At 36.7% G+C, this 15,592-nt stretch overlaps 3 protein-coding genes across 4 annotated transcripts; 1 reads left to right on the top strand and 2 right to left on the bottom strand.

Annotated features, from left to right (window-relative positions):
- Positions 1-1,175: 1,175 nt before the first annotated feature.
- On the bottom strand, positions 1,176-3,521 carry LOC140801985 (heavy metal-associated isoprenylated plant protein 7). Of its 2 annotated transcripts, none has more exons than XM_073157388.1 (5): positions 3,045-3,521; positions 2,691-2,955; positions 2,366-2,577; positions 2,183-2,264; positions 1,176-1,816 (listed from the first exon to the last, which is right to left on the bottom strand). In XM_073157388.1, the coding sequence occupies exons 1-5, from the start codon at positions 3,051-3,053 to the stop codon at positions 1,299-1,301; spliced, it is 1,086 nt and encodes a 361-aa protein (XP_073013489.1). In that variant the 5' UTR covers positions 3,054-3,521; the 3' UTR covers positions 1,176-1,298. The 2 variants fall into 2 exon arrangements, with proteins under 2 accessions (XP_073013489.1, XP_073013488.1); XM_073157387.1 differs by having other exon boundaries at positions 2,183-2,270.
- A 3,825-nt stretch (positions 3,522-7,346) lies between these two features.
- On the bottom strand, positions 7,347-12,167 carry LOC140802411 (uncharacterized). The gene is made up of 4 exons (XM_073157930.1): positions 11,990-12,167; positions 10,502-10,566; positions 9,008-9,206; positions 7,347-8,078 (listed from the first exon to the last, which is right to left on the bottom strand). The coding sequence occupies exons 1-4, from the start codon at positions 12,113-12,115 to the stop codon at positions 7,542-7,544; spliced, it is 927 nt and encodes a 308-aa protein (XP_073014031.1). The 5' UTR covers positions 12,116-12,167; the 3' UTR covers positions 7,347-7,541.
- Positions 12,168-13,365: 1,198 nt separating this feature from the next.
- Positions 13,366-15,322, top strand: LOC140802082 (uncharacterized). Its single transcript, XM_073157512.1, has 3 exons — positions 13,366-13,544; positions 14,880-14,993; positions 15,080-15,322. Exons 1-3 carry the CDS (start codon positions 13,406-13,408, stop codon positions 15,124-15,126), a joined length of 300 nt encoding a protein of 99 aa, XP_073013613.1. The 5' UTR covers positions 13,366-13,405; the 3' UTR covers positions 15,127-15,322.
- The last annotated feature ends 270 nt before the right edge of the window (positions 15,323-15,592 follow it).

Genomic DNA, 15,592 nt, shown 5'->3' on the forward strand with positions numbered 1-15,592 from the left:
AACTTAATTGGCATATCTTAGTACACCTAGGTCACAAGGAAATATATTAAACCCTACATATATAGCTCTATCATACATGCACTTAAGATTCACTATGAAAGCACTCAAACCTCACATGGTATGCATATAATGCAGCTAACTATATTCAGATAACATAATCTAATGTTATTCTCTATGCATAGTACAATAATTACTCCCATAACTAATGAGAATTGGGATTTTAATTAAATAATTCTTTTTGACCAGCAAACTTGCTTTACAGTTGTAGAAGTATAGTGTTATGTTTGTTTCCTTGCTTCACATGATAATAACTTTTTTACTACATTTTCAATCAAGTCAATGTAGCTTTACATACTACACTAAAAGATATCTTTCTTCGAAACATTCCTTATTTCAAGTTTGCTTGTGTACTCTTAAAAGCTCTTTATTTGATTTTGGATTTACATACATATTTTCAAAATCTATATAGTTTTTATATTTGATAACTATATATTAAAATCGAAACGAATTAATAGATGGAAAAATATATGCTCTTAATTGAGAGTAATATATGCATGCACGGGGAAGTAAAAATTAGATGGTATCTATAGAAAAATCAGATTAATTTGAAGAGAATTCATATGGCTTAATAGTAAACAGTCTGTAGGAAATTCGCACAACCTAGACTGTAGACGATCCGTTTCCTGTTAGTGTCGGTCGAGAGAAGGGTAATTCCGTCAAAACACAGGTGGGTTGGCCCGTCGTTTTCAACCCTTTTTTGGGCTTCCCAATATAACCTTTTCCTTGTGTGTTGATATAGAGGTGGGGGCGAGGGCTTTTTTGGGAATTGGGTAAAAAGGGTACGGACCGAGCAAATCGAGGGGTCGCATTTAATGGACAGCGTCAAGTGGGCTATCGCGTCAATAGATTTTTTCCAATCCACCCCCCTTACTCTGACGAAATTATTTATGACCCAAATAAAGAATCATTTTATTATTATTATTCAACTGCCGTAATTATGATAATAACTTTCCTATATCATTTCGAATGTTTAGATAAGAAGGTGAATGGCATTCAACTCGTTTTCTTTATTCAAAATCCATTTTTCTAGAACTCTCCAAACATATAATCTCTCACCCAGGGGTTTAATTGCAAAAGGACAAAAAGATGAGAAGAGAAAGGAGGGGCGCGATTGATTTACTACCCATCCAAAAAGCATAGTCCTTATTTATAAATATAAGTTTTACCAAGGTGGATATTAACATAATATCATCCGCAACAGTAACTTAACACTTGACTCCCTCCCCCCTTTTCACTTTTTACATAACAGAGCAGGCGTTGGGGTTCTCGTCGCTAAAGATCTGCGGGGGATACGCGTATCCCACGCCGTATCCCGCCCCGTACGCTGTCCCGTATCCCACCCCGTATCTCGGGTAGTAACTCAACTCGTTTCTCACCAACTCCACCACCTTGGCGGCGGCGGCGGCGGCTCCGGCGTCATCCGCCGCGTCGCCCTCCTTTTTGTCCTTCTCATCTCCTGCTCCGCCGCCGGCGCCTCCGTCGCCGCCTTCCTTCTTCTCGTCCTTCTTCTCCCCCTCGGCCTTCTCACCGTCTCCTCCTCCGGCGGCGCCGGCCGCCGCCTTCTTGTCGTCCTTGTCGCCACCTTCGCCCTTGGCCTTGTCGTCTTCCTCCGCCTTCTTCTCCGGCGGGTCCTGCTTCACCACCACCGCGTGCTTCCCAGTGCGCTTGTAGACGTACTCCACTAGCTTGGGTGGGTCGAACACTCCCTTTACGGTGACTTGCGAGGCCTTCAGATCTGGCTCCGCTGCTTGGACTCCTGCTCAAAAAAGATGAGATTTTTACACCAATGAGATGCCGCGCCATTGCAACAATTTGGAGTTTTTGCTCGAAATCTTGGAGCTCGGAAGTGATAAAGTAGTGGAAAATGTTTGAAATTGTTTTAAGGGAAAATTAATTTAATTTTTTTTAAAATCAAAGTTATTTTCTACTTTAGGATTCTTTTGTTAATCTCTTGGGAAGAGGTTATGGGAGTATTACCAATTAGGGAGAAAAGAATGAAGCTTTGAAACAAAACGCCGCAGTTGTGAAGTGGGTCTACATAGAAATCTATATATTTTTTTTTGTAAACTCTAATAAAATTTTAATAAAAAAAGGGGCTTCTTTTTTGAATCAAAAATGGTACCTTTCATCTTTAGAATCCTTTTCTTAATCTCTTGAGCACAGGCCTCGCAATGCATGTGTACCTTGAGCACTACTGAGATCACCTGAGGCTGGAAACAAAGAGAAGAATAAATCCATATAATGGAGAAAGAGGACTAATTTTTTCTTCTTTTAGGACCTCTGGAAAGGAAAAATTAGAATATACCTCTTTCTTCTCCTCGACCTTTGGCTTCTCTTCTTCCTTCTTCTCCTCCTCCTTCTTCTCTGGCTTCGGCGGCGGAATCGGGCTCAGCAACTCAACTTTCCTCCCCGTCTTCTTCTGAACTCTCTCCACCACCTTCATCGGATCCTCCGCCGCCTTCTTCCCCTTCACCACCACCTTATGCGTTCGGCAATCCGTCTTCACCTCCTCCACCCCTGTCAAAAGATCGATTTTTTTTAACGCAATTTTCAAACAAAGCCATTAAAAAAAAGTCCGATCTTTAGAGGGCCTAATAGGAATAAAAATAAAAATAATAACAAGTCACCACCTTCAAATCCCTTCAAACTTCGCTTCACCTTCCTCGCGCACCCCTCGCAATGCATGTAGACTCGCATCACCACCTCCTCCGGCGGGGGAGGAGGCGGCGGCGGCGCCTCTCCCTTCTCATCTCCTCCTCCTCCGCCGCCTCCTTCCTTCTTCTCGCCGTCTGGTTCCTTCTTGGCCTCCTCGGCTGGCTTCTCCTCCTTCTTCTCCTCCTTGGGCTTGGGCTTCTCCTCTGCCTCCTTCTTTCCCTCCTCTGGTTTCTTCTCCTCCTGCCATATATTGCTAAAAAGCTCGTAACTTTTTGTAAAGAAAACCTTCAAAGATACAAACCCAACCGCGGAAAAGCTTCGGATTTCACCTCTCCCATTGCGGAACCGAGCTCGGGTTCTTGAAATGGAAGTGATGCTAGCGTTTCTCCTCTCTCTCTCTCTCTCTCTCTCTCTCTCTCTCTTGTGGTGAAGGAGTGGAGGTCACCTTACGTGGAATTGTGAGTGAGTTGTTCTTTGATAAGCGTGGCAAGTACTGTTATCTCGCCAGCCATAAGCACCTCAAATAGTGCCCCATCAACTCCCCCAGTATAGCGGAAGAGAGAGGAAAAAAAAATTAATATTGCACGAAACTTCTATTTCACACCCTCCAATATTGATTTATATATTCCATTTCATACAAAAAATATTTTCTACACATAAATTTCACAATAATAAGATAAAAATAACAAAATTACAAGGTTTAAATCAGAAATTTGGGGGTTCCACATATTGTAAATAGAACAAATCAATAAGACAATAAAATAAGGAGCAGAATAAAAAGTTTCCTAGTACTAAATATGGTTAATAATTAAGGTCTTGATATTGGAATTTAATTTATAGGGTGTAAGCCATCAATGGAGCGGGGCCCATCTGAATCAGCATCCCTGGACGTATCAGACACGAGGGTACACTTCCCACGTGACCTCACCCACCTACAAGAACAAACGTATAGGGCTCAAGTTGCACACGTGTCAGTCCACAGTATCACCCTCACCACCTGGCGATACATACCGGATCCGATCCTAGAAATCACCCTCAGATCCGACCCGATAAACATATTAGAATTATTTTTCTTCCAATAATAAAGTGCGAGATCCAATGGATGCAATTACTTTTGGTCGATGTTCGCCACGTGTATTAACTCTGCGTCAAGATTCGCGAGATCATGCCACGATTCCCGAGAAGGTGGTGGTGGTGGTGGGTGCGGTGCGGTGCAGTCACCACCGGCTTTACTTTATTTTATCACTCACCGCCTCGAAGAGCGCGCGGCGCACCGCGGCACCACTAAGCGTAGAAAGGGGCGGGGGGGTGTTCTGGTCCTCCGCTTTGGGATGCTCACCTCTTCTTCTGAGTGTTATTCTCTTCTATTATTATTATTATTATTTTTTCTCATATATATATACTTCTCGATTACTATTAAAGTTAAATCTTAATAATTTAATTATTTATTTATATTTGGTTATTTATGAATTACTCTTCCTTATATTACCAACAAAATGAATAATTCTAGGATGCTTGTTCTAAAGTAAGTTAGGGATGGGTCTATTAGCAGCAGTTTAGAACAAGTGTTTAATTGATCTAAGTCACTTTCAATTAAGTTCAGATGTCATTGGATTGAGTCGGATTTGGTCTCATTAAGTTAGGTTAAGTTGGTTCTAACAGCGATGGATTTGGTCAAATTGAACCTGAATCATGGTAGGTTTGCCCACCTCTAAATGAGAGTTATAAATAAAAGGTTTGTTTTATATTAACATAACAATTATGATCATTTTTTTATTCAATAATAATAGTCCATGTGATAAAAGAAAAGTTTAGAGAAACTAAATATAATTATTAACCATAAATATTATGCATCAAACTATCACTTACCTATTCACCCAAATAGTTTTTTGAAACTAAAATATTACTCTAACTAATATTTAAAAGCAAACCTATTTTAAAAGGAAAATTAAAATATTGACAAAATTATCTTTTATTTAATTACATTTAAACCCCTCTGGATTGTTCTCCTTTCTCACATTATTTTTCCCCAACAATTGTTTCTTTAAGTTTCTATTATATTTTAAATCTATAACTCTTAATTAAGCAACATTAGTAGCTATATTTACATATTAACTCTTAAATTTTAAAACTAAGAAGAATTTTTTTTATTTAATTACCAAAATACTTTTATCTTTTTTTTTCAGTCTTTTATTTTGTCTATGATATTAAAGGAGTGAGACATTTTCGATAGTTTAGAGTGACTATTTTTGCCGATAATTTTAGGAGTATAAGTGTAATTATATAATTTTTTTAGAATTATTTTCCAAATAAAAGGAAAGGGTAGTTGAAGTGGTGTAATAGTGGATAAGGTCAACTGTCATAATTGTATCATGTCATTAGATTTCCTCATCATCCCCTCAGAGAAATCATTTGGACATAAAAGAAAAGAAAAAAAAAAGAGAGAAGGAATCTTTAACTCATAACATTTCAACTGCCATGATATCTGACATGAGCTGCTAACTGTTGCTTGCAATTAAAACAATAATTTTATTTTTCATTTTTCTATATATATATATATATACAATTTACCTCTTATAATATCTAAAGTATAACTCTTAAACACTTTTTTTAATGAGCATGGAGATTGTATTGTTTTTTAAGTTGTTGCAAATGATAGTGAATCATATTTTAAAATGTGAATATCTAATTAAATCTTAAAATTGTTATAATGACTTCTAACAACAAAGTTAAAAGAGATATTGGCACATAGAAACAGGAGCTAAAGTTAAGCTAAATGACAACTTTAGGGATAGTTTTGTAAGTTTGCATAATTTGAAATATGCAATCTAATATGATGATTATTTGTTGTTAATTTTTTTCTTTTCATGTGAAAAATAATAGAAATTTATATTCAAATCTTAAATCATACATATACCCGAAGAGTAGTAGAAGTAATTAAATCCGACTATATAAAAGTGCTACAAAACTAAAGTTTAATAGTAATTTTATAATCATAATAAAAAAATATGGTCATATGTTTGATAAATATGCACTTTACATAATAATATATAATTAAAAATGTATTATTTATATAAACCAATACATTGCATTTAAAGAACTCACATTAAGGCATCAGGAATAAAGCCAATTTTAAAATATATATTTCTCTTTGTTATTATTAAAATAAAATTTTTATTTTATAAATAACTATTCTTATATTCATTTGTATTCTAATGTAATATAAAATGAATGAAAAGAGAATAAGATTCTCTTATTCTAGGAGTGAACCAGGGCTAAGTATCAATTGTATCAATATTTGTGAAGAAGTTAGGTCAAGGAAGTACTTAATAATAGCATGAAAAAATGGAGCTCTTATGATGTATTATTCAATATATATTTTAAATTTGGGAGAGAAATCATGTAAGAATTCATGAAATATGCTTATTTATTAGCAAATGCAAAATTATTATGTATGGAGAGAAGTACAACTTCACATGTTAGGCTACTAATTAGAGTGTGACCAAAGTCAAAAGAAAATTTTGAAGAAGTACCAAGATCCAAACTTTATTATATAAGAATATCTCTCTCGAGATAATCAAATCTTAACATATCTAATGAAGGTGTTTAAGAGTAACAAAGTTTTCTGACAGAGTATGTTGGCATTTAATTAATTTAACCTATGAGTCAGAACTGTGGGCAGATCACAGATCACAGCATAGTGGATAAAATTAGTACAAGATTGGCACATGGTATTGCACATTGGCAGAGAATGTTGTTTTGAATCCACTCTCATAATTTATTCTAGGGTTCTTGGATTTTACATGAAGGAAAGAGAGAAGTTTGAAGGATTTGAACCAAGAAAACAATAAAAGGATAGTTACTTAGTTTCATATAAATATACTTATTTATTTTCTCTGGCACTTTAATTCTTAGTTGTATGTTTAATTTATTCTTATTTAGAGTAAAATTGTTATATAAGATAGTTGAGGGGCAAAAGTGTTTCTAAAAAATAGATAAAGTTGCCAATATGAAAAATGTAATGGAGCACCTGTTGGAGAACATGCTACAAATTGATATTATTAGGAGGAATAAATATTATTTGGACTTTACTAACTTAGAGACATAAGATAGGACAAAAGGTCATAGGCTTATGGCTGACTAGTTACCATATATCACTAAATTTTAGATTTCTGATGGCAGCTTTACTAATTTTAAATGTAAGTATATCTGTTGGAAAGCTATAAGGTAATCATAGTATATGACAGATCTTCTTTCTTTTCTTTCCTAATTTTTTTTATCTTGGACTCTTATCATTTATGTGCCTTCTGGCTTTTGTAAATGATAAATTTTCAGCCTTTGTCCTTTTTTGTGTGTGTTTGTGTGAATAATAGCATCTTATTCTAACAAAATTGTAGAATGCTCCCTACTAGAGAGTAAGGATTAAGTAAAGCAATTCATATTGGTAATGAAAGCAATATGATAAAAATTATCTATAATATAATTGTTATCATAAAGATAACCCAACCTAATAAATATTCTGAGGTTTAACTTCAGTGTGGAAAATGTCATAGTAAGGAAGATCATCCAAGTAATTACTTTGCTATAAACATTAAGCTAAATCTAGCAATAAGATAAGAAACAAGATCAGATGAGGTTCAAATTCTCAGTTAGCAACATAGTTATACGACAAAAGTTTTCTGATATAATGTTATTCTTCCACTGATATTCTGTCACGAGCATCGCTCATCCTGTCAATCTTCTGCTTTGTTCAGACCGTGCCCAATTTGCAAACAAGCACAACCCAAGAACAAATCTACAACATTTTCACCTACTTAAGAATAATGCTATTCATGTATTTCTCGTTGAGAAGTCTGTTTCCTATTCTGTTGGATTGATCGAGGAACAAAAGCAAAGCCACGGGTATGGCGATGACCGAAACTTATCGTTGAAGGAGAAGACTCCGATGTGCTTAGCTTTGACACAGCTGAAACAAGATCGTCAATTTTTTCTCCAACTTCCATTTCCATTTCCTTTCTCTCCTTGTGATCAGATTTTTCTTGCTGATACTTCTGATGATCATCTATTTTTTCTTCAACTTCCATTTCCTTTTCCTTTGTTTCCTGGTGATCAGTTTTTTTTGGCTGATATTTCTGATGCATTTGCTTCAATGCTTTCCTATCAACATCCATATGTGTCTCCATCATTTCCTCTCTCCTGTAGGTAGCTTGCTTTCTCTGTTTTTTCTGGCGTTGGTTCTTGGATGGGCGTGCCTTTTTGTAAAATTCAAATGAAGGAGGAAAACTGTGTTTATCCATAAGATGCTGTTGCCTGCTTTTATAGCTCTTCAATTTGACTCCACAACCTTCCACCAAACACTCATACTGTTTCAGACATTATATACCATACTATGAGTACAGATCCTAAAATATCAGCAGCGAATTAGAATCTCTCAATTTTGTTACTGCATCCATTTCATGCCGGAAAGTTGTAAAACTACTCACATTGAAAAGAAAAAAAACACTTTGCTATAACTCCCATATTAAGATTAATGTGGTAGTTTAATCACTCGTAAGAAGCCTTGTTGAAATAATTCAAATAGCCAGCAGTCAATATGAGTTCAGTTGTCCCTGAGCAATGTAATCTGATCAACCCAACTATTTTGCATAATGTCTGTCCATTGGAAAATAAAAGTACATGGGCATTTTGAAGTGAATCAACTAGCTCCAAGGGAAATCTAAAAAAATACATATGGTGATAAACAAAAAAACAGCAGTTCGAAATGGTATACATCATCATTAGAATGTTCTTATGAGGTCTTTGATCTTTGACACAAAGCCACAACTATGGTACACATGCAATCAGACAGTATACCCATTCACTGGAGGGCTTAGATTGTGTTCAGAACCCCCATTGCTTTAGATACTTACACTTTTGCAATATCCTAACTTATAGCCCAAGTATCATAAAGTTTTCCACATGTTTCTCTAGGTTTCAAGGCATACAAGTTTACCTGTTATCCTAGCCTCCACATATAAACTTTGCACATTTTCTGCTAATGATAACAGATTCGTTCTTGCATCAATTAATCCATGATTGCTTCTTAATTACAAACAGAGACACTTGTAAAAATACTAAACTTTCAACTCTTAGTGTTGGTTCACTATATCTGTTATTTCATGTTTCCAAGGAGCTAATATAGTCACAGATTCACAGTTTATACAGTGGCACAGTCAACTAAAACTGCTTGCTACCTATGGCAGAGTTTAAAATTATGTGTAAACACGATGCTGTAAGAGGTTAAAAGACTTACCATTGGAAAACCCCGTGCAACTTTTGCTTGAAAGAAGGAATCGTGTGCTTCAGAAACATGTATACTAAGTAAGCGGGACGTTGGATAAACTCTTGAGCATACAGAGCATGAAGCAGTGTGTCGGGTGTTGTAGTGATCCTCAAAGTCCTCCAAACAATCTAACTGAGCGCCACAACCAGCAATAGGGCAAAACACAGTGCTGCAGAAGTTTTTAAGAATCAAATCAAAATTGGTAATCCACTTAAAGATAAAAAAAGGAAAGAAGAATGCTTAAAAGGGTATTAACATGAAGATTGAAATGTTAGGATGCCGGTAGCATAGACAGTAAATTGCTCAGACAAGTTAACAGGGTGAGCACAAATGCATGAGCCGGTGATTAGATGAAGAACCTATAAGGCTATAACCTTTCTGACATTTACTCACTGGGCTAATATGCCACACAAAATTTTTCATTTAGTTTGGCTGTCTTAGTTTGAATGAATGTTCATGCATATTGTGAATTTGTGATAGCTGATAACTCATCTCATAACAAAAGTCTGTAGTACTAGATAGGTCAAATTTATGAGTTACACAAGCACATATACTCACAAGAAATAAGATGCTTGTATGCATTTTATAGTTGAATACTGAATTAATAGATTGAGACAAGTAGAAGAGATGTATATTTCAATAGAAAGCCAGTTGATGATTAACGGAAAATTGCAAATCCATAGATGGACAAAAGGTATAGAACTTAAGGTAACACAGAAGCCATTAAAAGACCTATGCCAGTATACGAAAACAATTGCTACACTGGTAACCGTTGTTTAGCCTTTCACAAAAAAAGCCTGAAACCAAGACCAAAATGTTTTGTTGTGGCCTTGCTGGTTATAAGCAGCTAAAGCATAATTATGGTATATAATCATGGATTAAAGTTTCAGCCAATCCTGATCTATATCGCTGAAATGGATCGGCCAATCCTCAATCCAAATAGTCCGAAACAGACAATCAATACAGCTGATAAGGTTGATAAGTGTTATTTTTTTCAAGCAGCCAATCATGATCCTGAAACTGATATTTAGAATCTTGCCTTTAAATTTCCTAAACCTACAAAAAGTATACTATTGGAGTCAAATTGTAACTTATGAATCAATGGAGGCATAACCTGCCGTAAGAACAGAAGCATTTCAGTGTCACTTGGAAGGATCCAGCAAAAGAACTTTTATGAAATTTGGCAATAAAGCTTCCTGAAAGAAAGATACTGCTGGAGCCAAATTTGTTTCATACACAAGGCGTTCATACAACTGCTTTTTATCAAATCTTCACCCAATTAAGTGTCAAAATGCAAATACATGTTTCCAAACAGAGAATTGGAATAAAGTATGCCTTATCTGCAGTATACAACGCTAGACAGTACTCCCGAAATCAACAAGATAGACTCATACATATTTTCTAACACTTTCCTGAAGATGTGAAATCTCAAAAAAAGAGGAGAAAACTTTGATAAATACTTACTTGGTACCTGCAACTTCCATTTTTTGAAGTTGATATCGTTCATCTTCTGTGAGATCTAGCGCAACCTAAAAAATCAAGAAACATTTGAACTTGTCTCATTGTTGATAAATCTTCTCCATACAACTCTAATACTTGAAGTATATAATCATGCACTTTTTGTAAAACTGACAGACAATACTTGGCAATTTTACGCAGCAATGTAGTCTGAAGGAAAGGGAAAAAATCAAAATTTTGTCCATCATCAGTTGATCATGATATCTGAAGATGATAAGCAAGCATCTTTCCTAAATTGAATCCTGTTCTCTTAGTACCAAAAATATGACGCAATATCGCTCTCTCTCCTCTTCAGAAGAAAATTAGATAAATAATTCCTAATCCCCTTTTGAACCCTCACATAAATTTATAAAGTAAAAGGGAGGCTCACTAGTTCTCACAATTGTGGGGCCTGGGAAGGGTAAGATATGTTGTAAGAAGCCTTATTCTATTATTGATGAGGTTGTTTCATGTCTCAGACTCATTCCCATTTGAGTGTGAGAGGTAAGCCTTACTATCACAATAGATGAAGATCTCTCTCACAAATTCCACAGACAGTACCAATCCATGGTTGGAACTGCACAAGAACTATCAGTTGTTGCAAGCACCTTCAAGGATAAGCCTGCAATAGAAAACCCCAAGAAGATGCAATCTAAAACCACAGATAGCCTTCAACATGCTCTTCTATTTTATATATCAACTTATCAAGGTTTTGAAAAACAGTTAAGACTGGCATCTCGCTGCCTGCCTAAGTGAGGCGGCGATCTTGGTAACTCCAATGGTCCCACTAGCTGAGCTGATCTCACATTGTCCTTGTCTATTGACAGCATCTCGTCATCTAAGTCCAGATCACAAATACCATATTAACACTCACCATCTAAAGCTAAAGCAAAGTTGTAGCACATATCTTATTTACATTCCTTGATCTTATGAAGGAGCCCATTTCCTCTAAATTATTGCATTTCTCAAAATTACAATTCTCAGTTGTCAAAACAAACAAAAAAAGATTACAAGCTTCTCACTGGAAATGGAAAACTAGAATCAATATTTGAATACAAAGAAACCATATCTTAGTGTTATCAAGAAAGTATCAACCTTTCCTCCACAACTTCCAAAATTAAAAATTTGTGAGCTCTATCACCATCTTAAAGGTGCAACCTACACTTTCGCTGATAGACGTGCAAAACCACGCAGTTAACTAATTAGCCCAAAACCTAGAGATCCAAATATCTCATTTTTAATCACAAGAAAAGGAATAAAAATAGATTCCTTTCCCAAAATCAACGAACATCGAACTCCAAGCTATGAATCATGGAGCAATCCAAGTTACTCAAATTCGCATTTTGTCCAACCCTTCAGAAGAAAAAACAAACACTGCACCAATTGAGAAATAACATCCCGGAAATGTCGGACTTCCACGCGATACTTAAAAAGGTGGGGATCAAAGAGGGTTACCTGCTTGGCCAGGAGCTCCCGCTCCATGTTTCCTGCAGCGAAGAAGGAATCGTCGGGCTTGAACATTCGACGAGAAGCCGCCCATATCGGAAACCCTAACCCAGCTACGTTGCCGTCGAGTTCCATGGCGCCGTTCGATCCCTTCTGCTCTCTTTCAGACTAAAGTGTAACTGTATGCAAGTAGCGGAACGGATCAAATACTATATGTATATTGTACCCGCATCCGTAAGTAATTTTCACTTTCACCCATCATTTTTTTAATCTACAATTTGACCCCCTTAATTGTTCAGAATTATTAAGTAGGTCCTTCCATTGGTGTATTATCGGTACTTCTTATATAAACACTTTGTAAAAATAATCCTTTGAACTATCCATAGAATCACATTGATCTCCTATCATAGTTTGTAACTATTGGTACTCAATAAATTTCTATCGATTTTAAGTAGAATAATCACACACCAGTACGCCAGCCCTAGCAACTTCTTACTCTGCTAGGGTTTTAGGGTTTTCTTCTCCCCTCTAGCCAAGAGTCTTCCTCATTGCTGTTGGTGGTTTCTCTCCCTCTGTCTTTTCTTTGCTTAGTGGCTAGGAGAGAGTAGAGGCTTTTCTCCATCAGGACCATCACCCATGAAGATTTATTCTCCATTTATTTCTCTTTTGCTCTCCTCCTACCTTTTCTTCTTCTTTCTCGTCATCTCGTTGTCACTAGTTGTCTCCTGTTGACTTTGACTAGATCCGCTCTTTAATCTCCATGCTCGTCGCCATCACTTCTTGCTGTTGTTTTCCCCATCGTTCGTCTCCCCCGTTCGACCATTTGCCACCGCCTCATCTTCTTATTTCAGTGGTATTTATTACGGGTGGTGATATCTTAGAACCTCATTTTAACTCTCCACTGTTAACGTCATACTGTGTAATAGTTGAATGTTTGTGGGTTTAGATGTGATGTATCATTTTGTATTATTTCTCGCTTTCCCTCAAATCGCCATTTCCTTCTTTTACTTTTGTTTTTTTTGTTTTTTTTTCCTTAGATCCCGTTACAATATTTTAGAGTGCTAAGTTTAGGGCTTATGCTCATAGTTGTCACTCTCCCTCCCCTTTCCTTGTAATAATTGTTTAAAGCTTAATGAATTATTCCCGAGAAGAATGTTCAGACTGGGCTGATGATTTTGAAAAGGTCAGGGGGCCAAGTTGTAGAAAGCAAAAAGAGGGAGTGAAATTGAAAATAACTGATAGTTGAGGGGTCAAAATATAATTATCCCCAAAATATATTGAGCCTTCTTTTTTCACTCTCCGGCCCATGGGTCTGATCAACTGGGCCAGTTCACTTGTGCTCCAACCCAAATGCAACACATGTTTAAATTGTTACGGCCCAAGGAAATAGGAGAGAGAGAGAGAGAGAGAGAGAGAGAGAGAGAGATGAGCACTGGCGGTGGAGAGAAGGGCGGGGGAGGCGGAGGTGGTGGTGGTGGCTCCGTCAAGACGCCAGCGGACTTCCTTAAGTCGATCAGGGGCCGGCCCGTCGTCGTCAAACTCAACTCCGGGGTCGATTACAGAGGTGGGTTTCTAATCCTCCCAGCTGTACTCTTTCTAGGGTTTCTCATAGTACTTAGCTACCGTTTCGATCGAAATACCACACTTTTGTTCTGTAGTTGGAGTTCGCTGGTCTTTGTTTATGCGTTTGCTCGACGTTGTTGTTGTTTCTATTCCTTTGAAAAGTCTTGATTCTGGTGTGGAATTTATGGTAAGCTGGGACTAGAAAGATGTGTTTCGATAGAAAGGTGCAATTTTTGTGTGGGATCTGAACCTGCGAACGTCTTTGGCCATGTCAACTAGGTCAAGACGTAGTGATTTTAAGCGATAAAATAGAAAGAAGATATATTGGTTGCTGTCGGATGATCAAACCTTCTCACCAAACAGATTGCTATGTCTGAAGAGCCAATCCCGAATTGCTATGTTTACATTCCAGTAATTTACTTGTCAGTTCCTTTCTCACAAGCCAGAAAGAAGTCGGAACCAATTGTTTGCATAGTGGTGCCCTGGGAGATGAAGTGGAGTGAGAAACAAGTGTTGCGAGCAATGTATAGTACCTTTTACAAGTGCTCCTCTTCATTAGCTAGGAGTAGAGAGGAAGAGAAGTTGTAGAGAGAATATGACTATGCATTTACCTTGTATAGTGTCGTAGCAACTCAGATTGGATTTGCATTAGTGACTTTTAAGTAGAGTCATGTTTGGATTGAAATTCTCTTGGCCCTATACGTTTCAGGGTTTAGGGTTTAGGGAACAGACAATGTAACATGTTTCTTGAATGCCAAGAGTTGTGGAAACATATTATGTGTGCTAATATGAAGGAATTTTTGTTAGACCTTCAACAAAGTGCCTAGACAAACTCTATTTTAACTCTTTTTGGATTATAATTGATGCCTTCAACAAAGCTGTTTTTGCTAGTTACTTATCTGTTGCTTTAATCTGTTAGTACCTTTAGTCTTTTCCTTTGTTAAATATATATTGGCTGTCCTTTCGACCACAGATCATTTATTGAATATTTTACTTTTCTGTTGTTGCATGGCTCGAAATTACTAAAATATCTGGCAACTCCAGATCAAAATACCATGTCATCTGTGATTGTTTGTTATGCCAAAATTTCCTCTCTCTGTTTGTTGGTCAAACAAGTTCCCACCATATTCCCTATAACGAAAATAAGGAGCTCCATTCCTAATTACAGTTGTACTGTTCCAACCTTCTCTATCTACTAACCAACTTTTCTACCTGCTAATGAACTTGAGGAGTTGCAATCTTAGTAATGCCATATCTTCTGTAAGCAGTTACTTCTACAGTTTCAGCGTTGTTTGCAAAATGACCTCGATGTTTATCATACAAGCACTTCGTGCAGGTATTCTTGCTTGTTTGGATGGATATATGAACATTGCAATGGAGCAAACCGAGGAGTATGTGAATGGTCAGCTGAAAAACAAATATGGGGATGCGTTTATTAGAGGAAACAATGGTAATCTTGAATACCACTTCAGGAGTGTTCCTTTTTTTCTTCTGTTTTAGCGGTGTATTCTAATGTTTACTCTCCTATGCGTGCAGTTCTCTACATCAGCACATCGAAACAAACTCTTGCTGAAGGTGCATGAGAGTGTTGCTTTGCAATCTTAACCTGCTTACCTACTTTGTATTGATAAAAATAGGAGTCAATTATTATTTTTTATAGCTGTTATTTGATAAAATGACCCTACCAGATCTTTGTTCCATGACTTAATGTTCAACCAGTCTTTTGGAATTTTGTGTTTGTGTGGTGATATATCAACTGCAAGTACTTTTTTTCTTTCACTTGAAGTTGCCTTCCAATATATATCTGATAGGTTCTGAAATTCTCATTGGACTATCTGAAATATAAGATGGAGGAATTTCCTTCAAAATAAATTCACGTGTTTGATTTAACTGATGTGTTCTATGTTGGGTAAATGGTCAGTTCAACTTGCGAAGTAGCTATCCATGTTGGGCATTTTATTGTTCTCAGTTTTAGCCTTCTGAAGTGATGATTTCTTGGATAAGAAAGGATAAAGAGAGATCAGAAGGCCAACACTTGTGGTCTAGCTT

This window comes from Typha latifolia, chromosome 15 (genome assembly GCF_019914945.1).
Source record: "Typha latifolia isolate L0001 chromosome 15, TyphaL0001v2, whole genome shotgun sequence".
NCBI classification, from domain to species: Eukaryota; Viridiplantae; Streptophyta; class Magnoliopsida; order Poales; family Typhaceae; genus Typha; species Typha latifolia.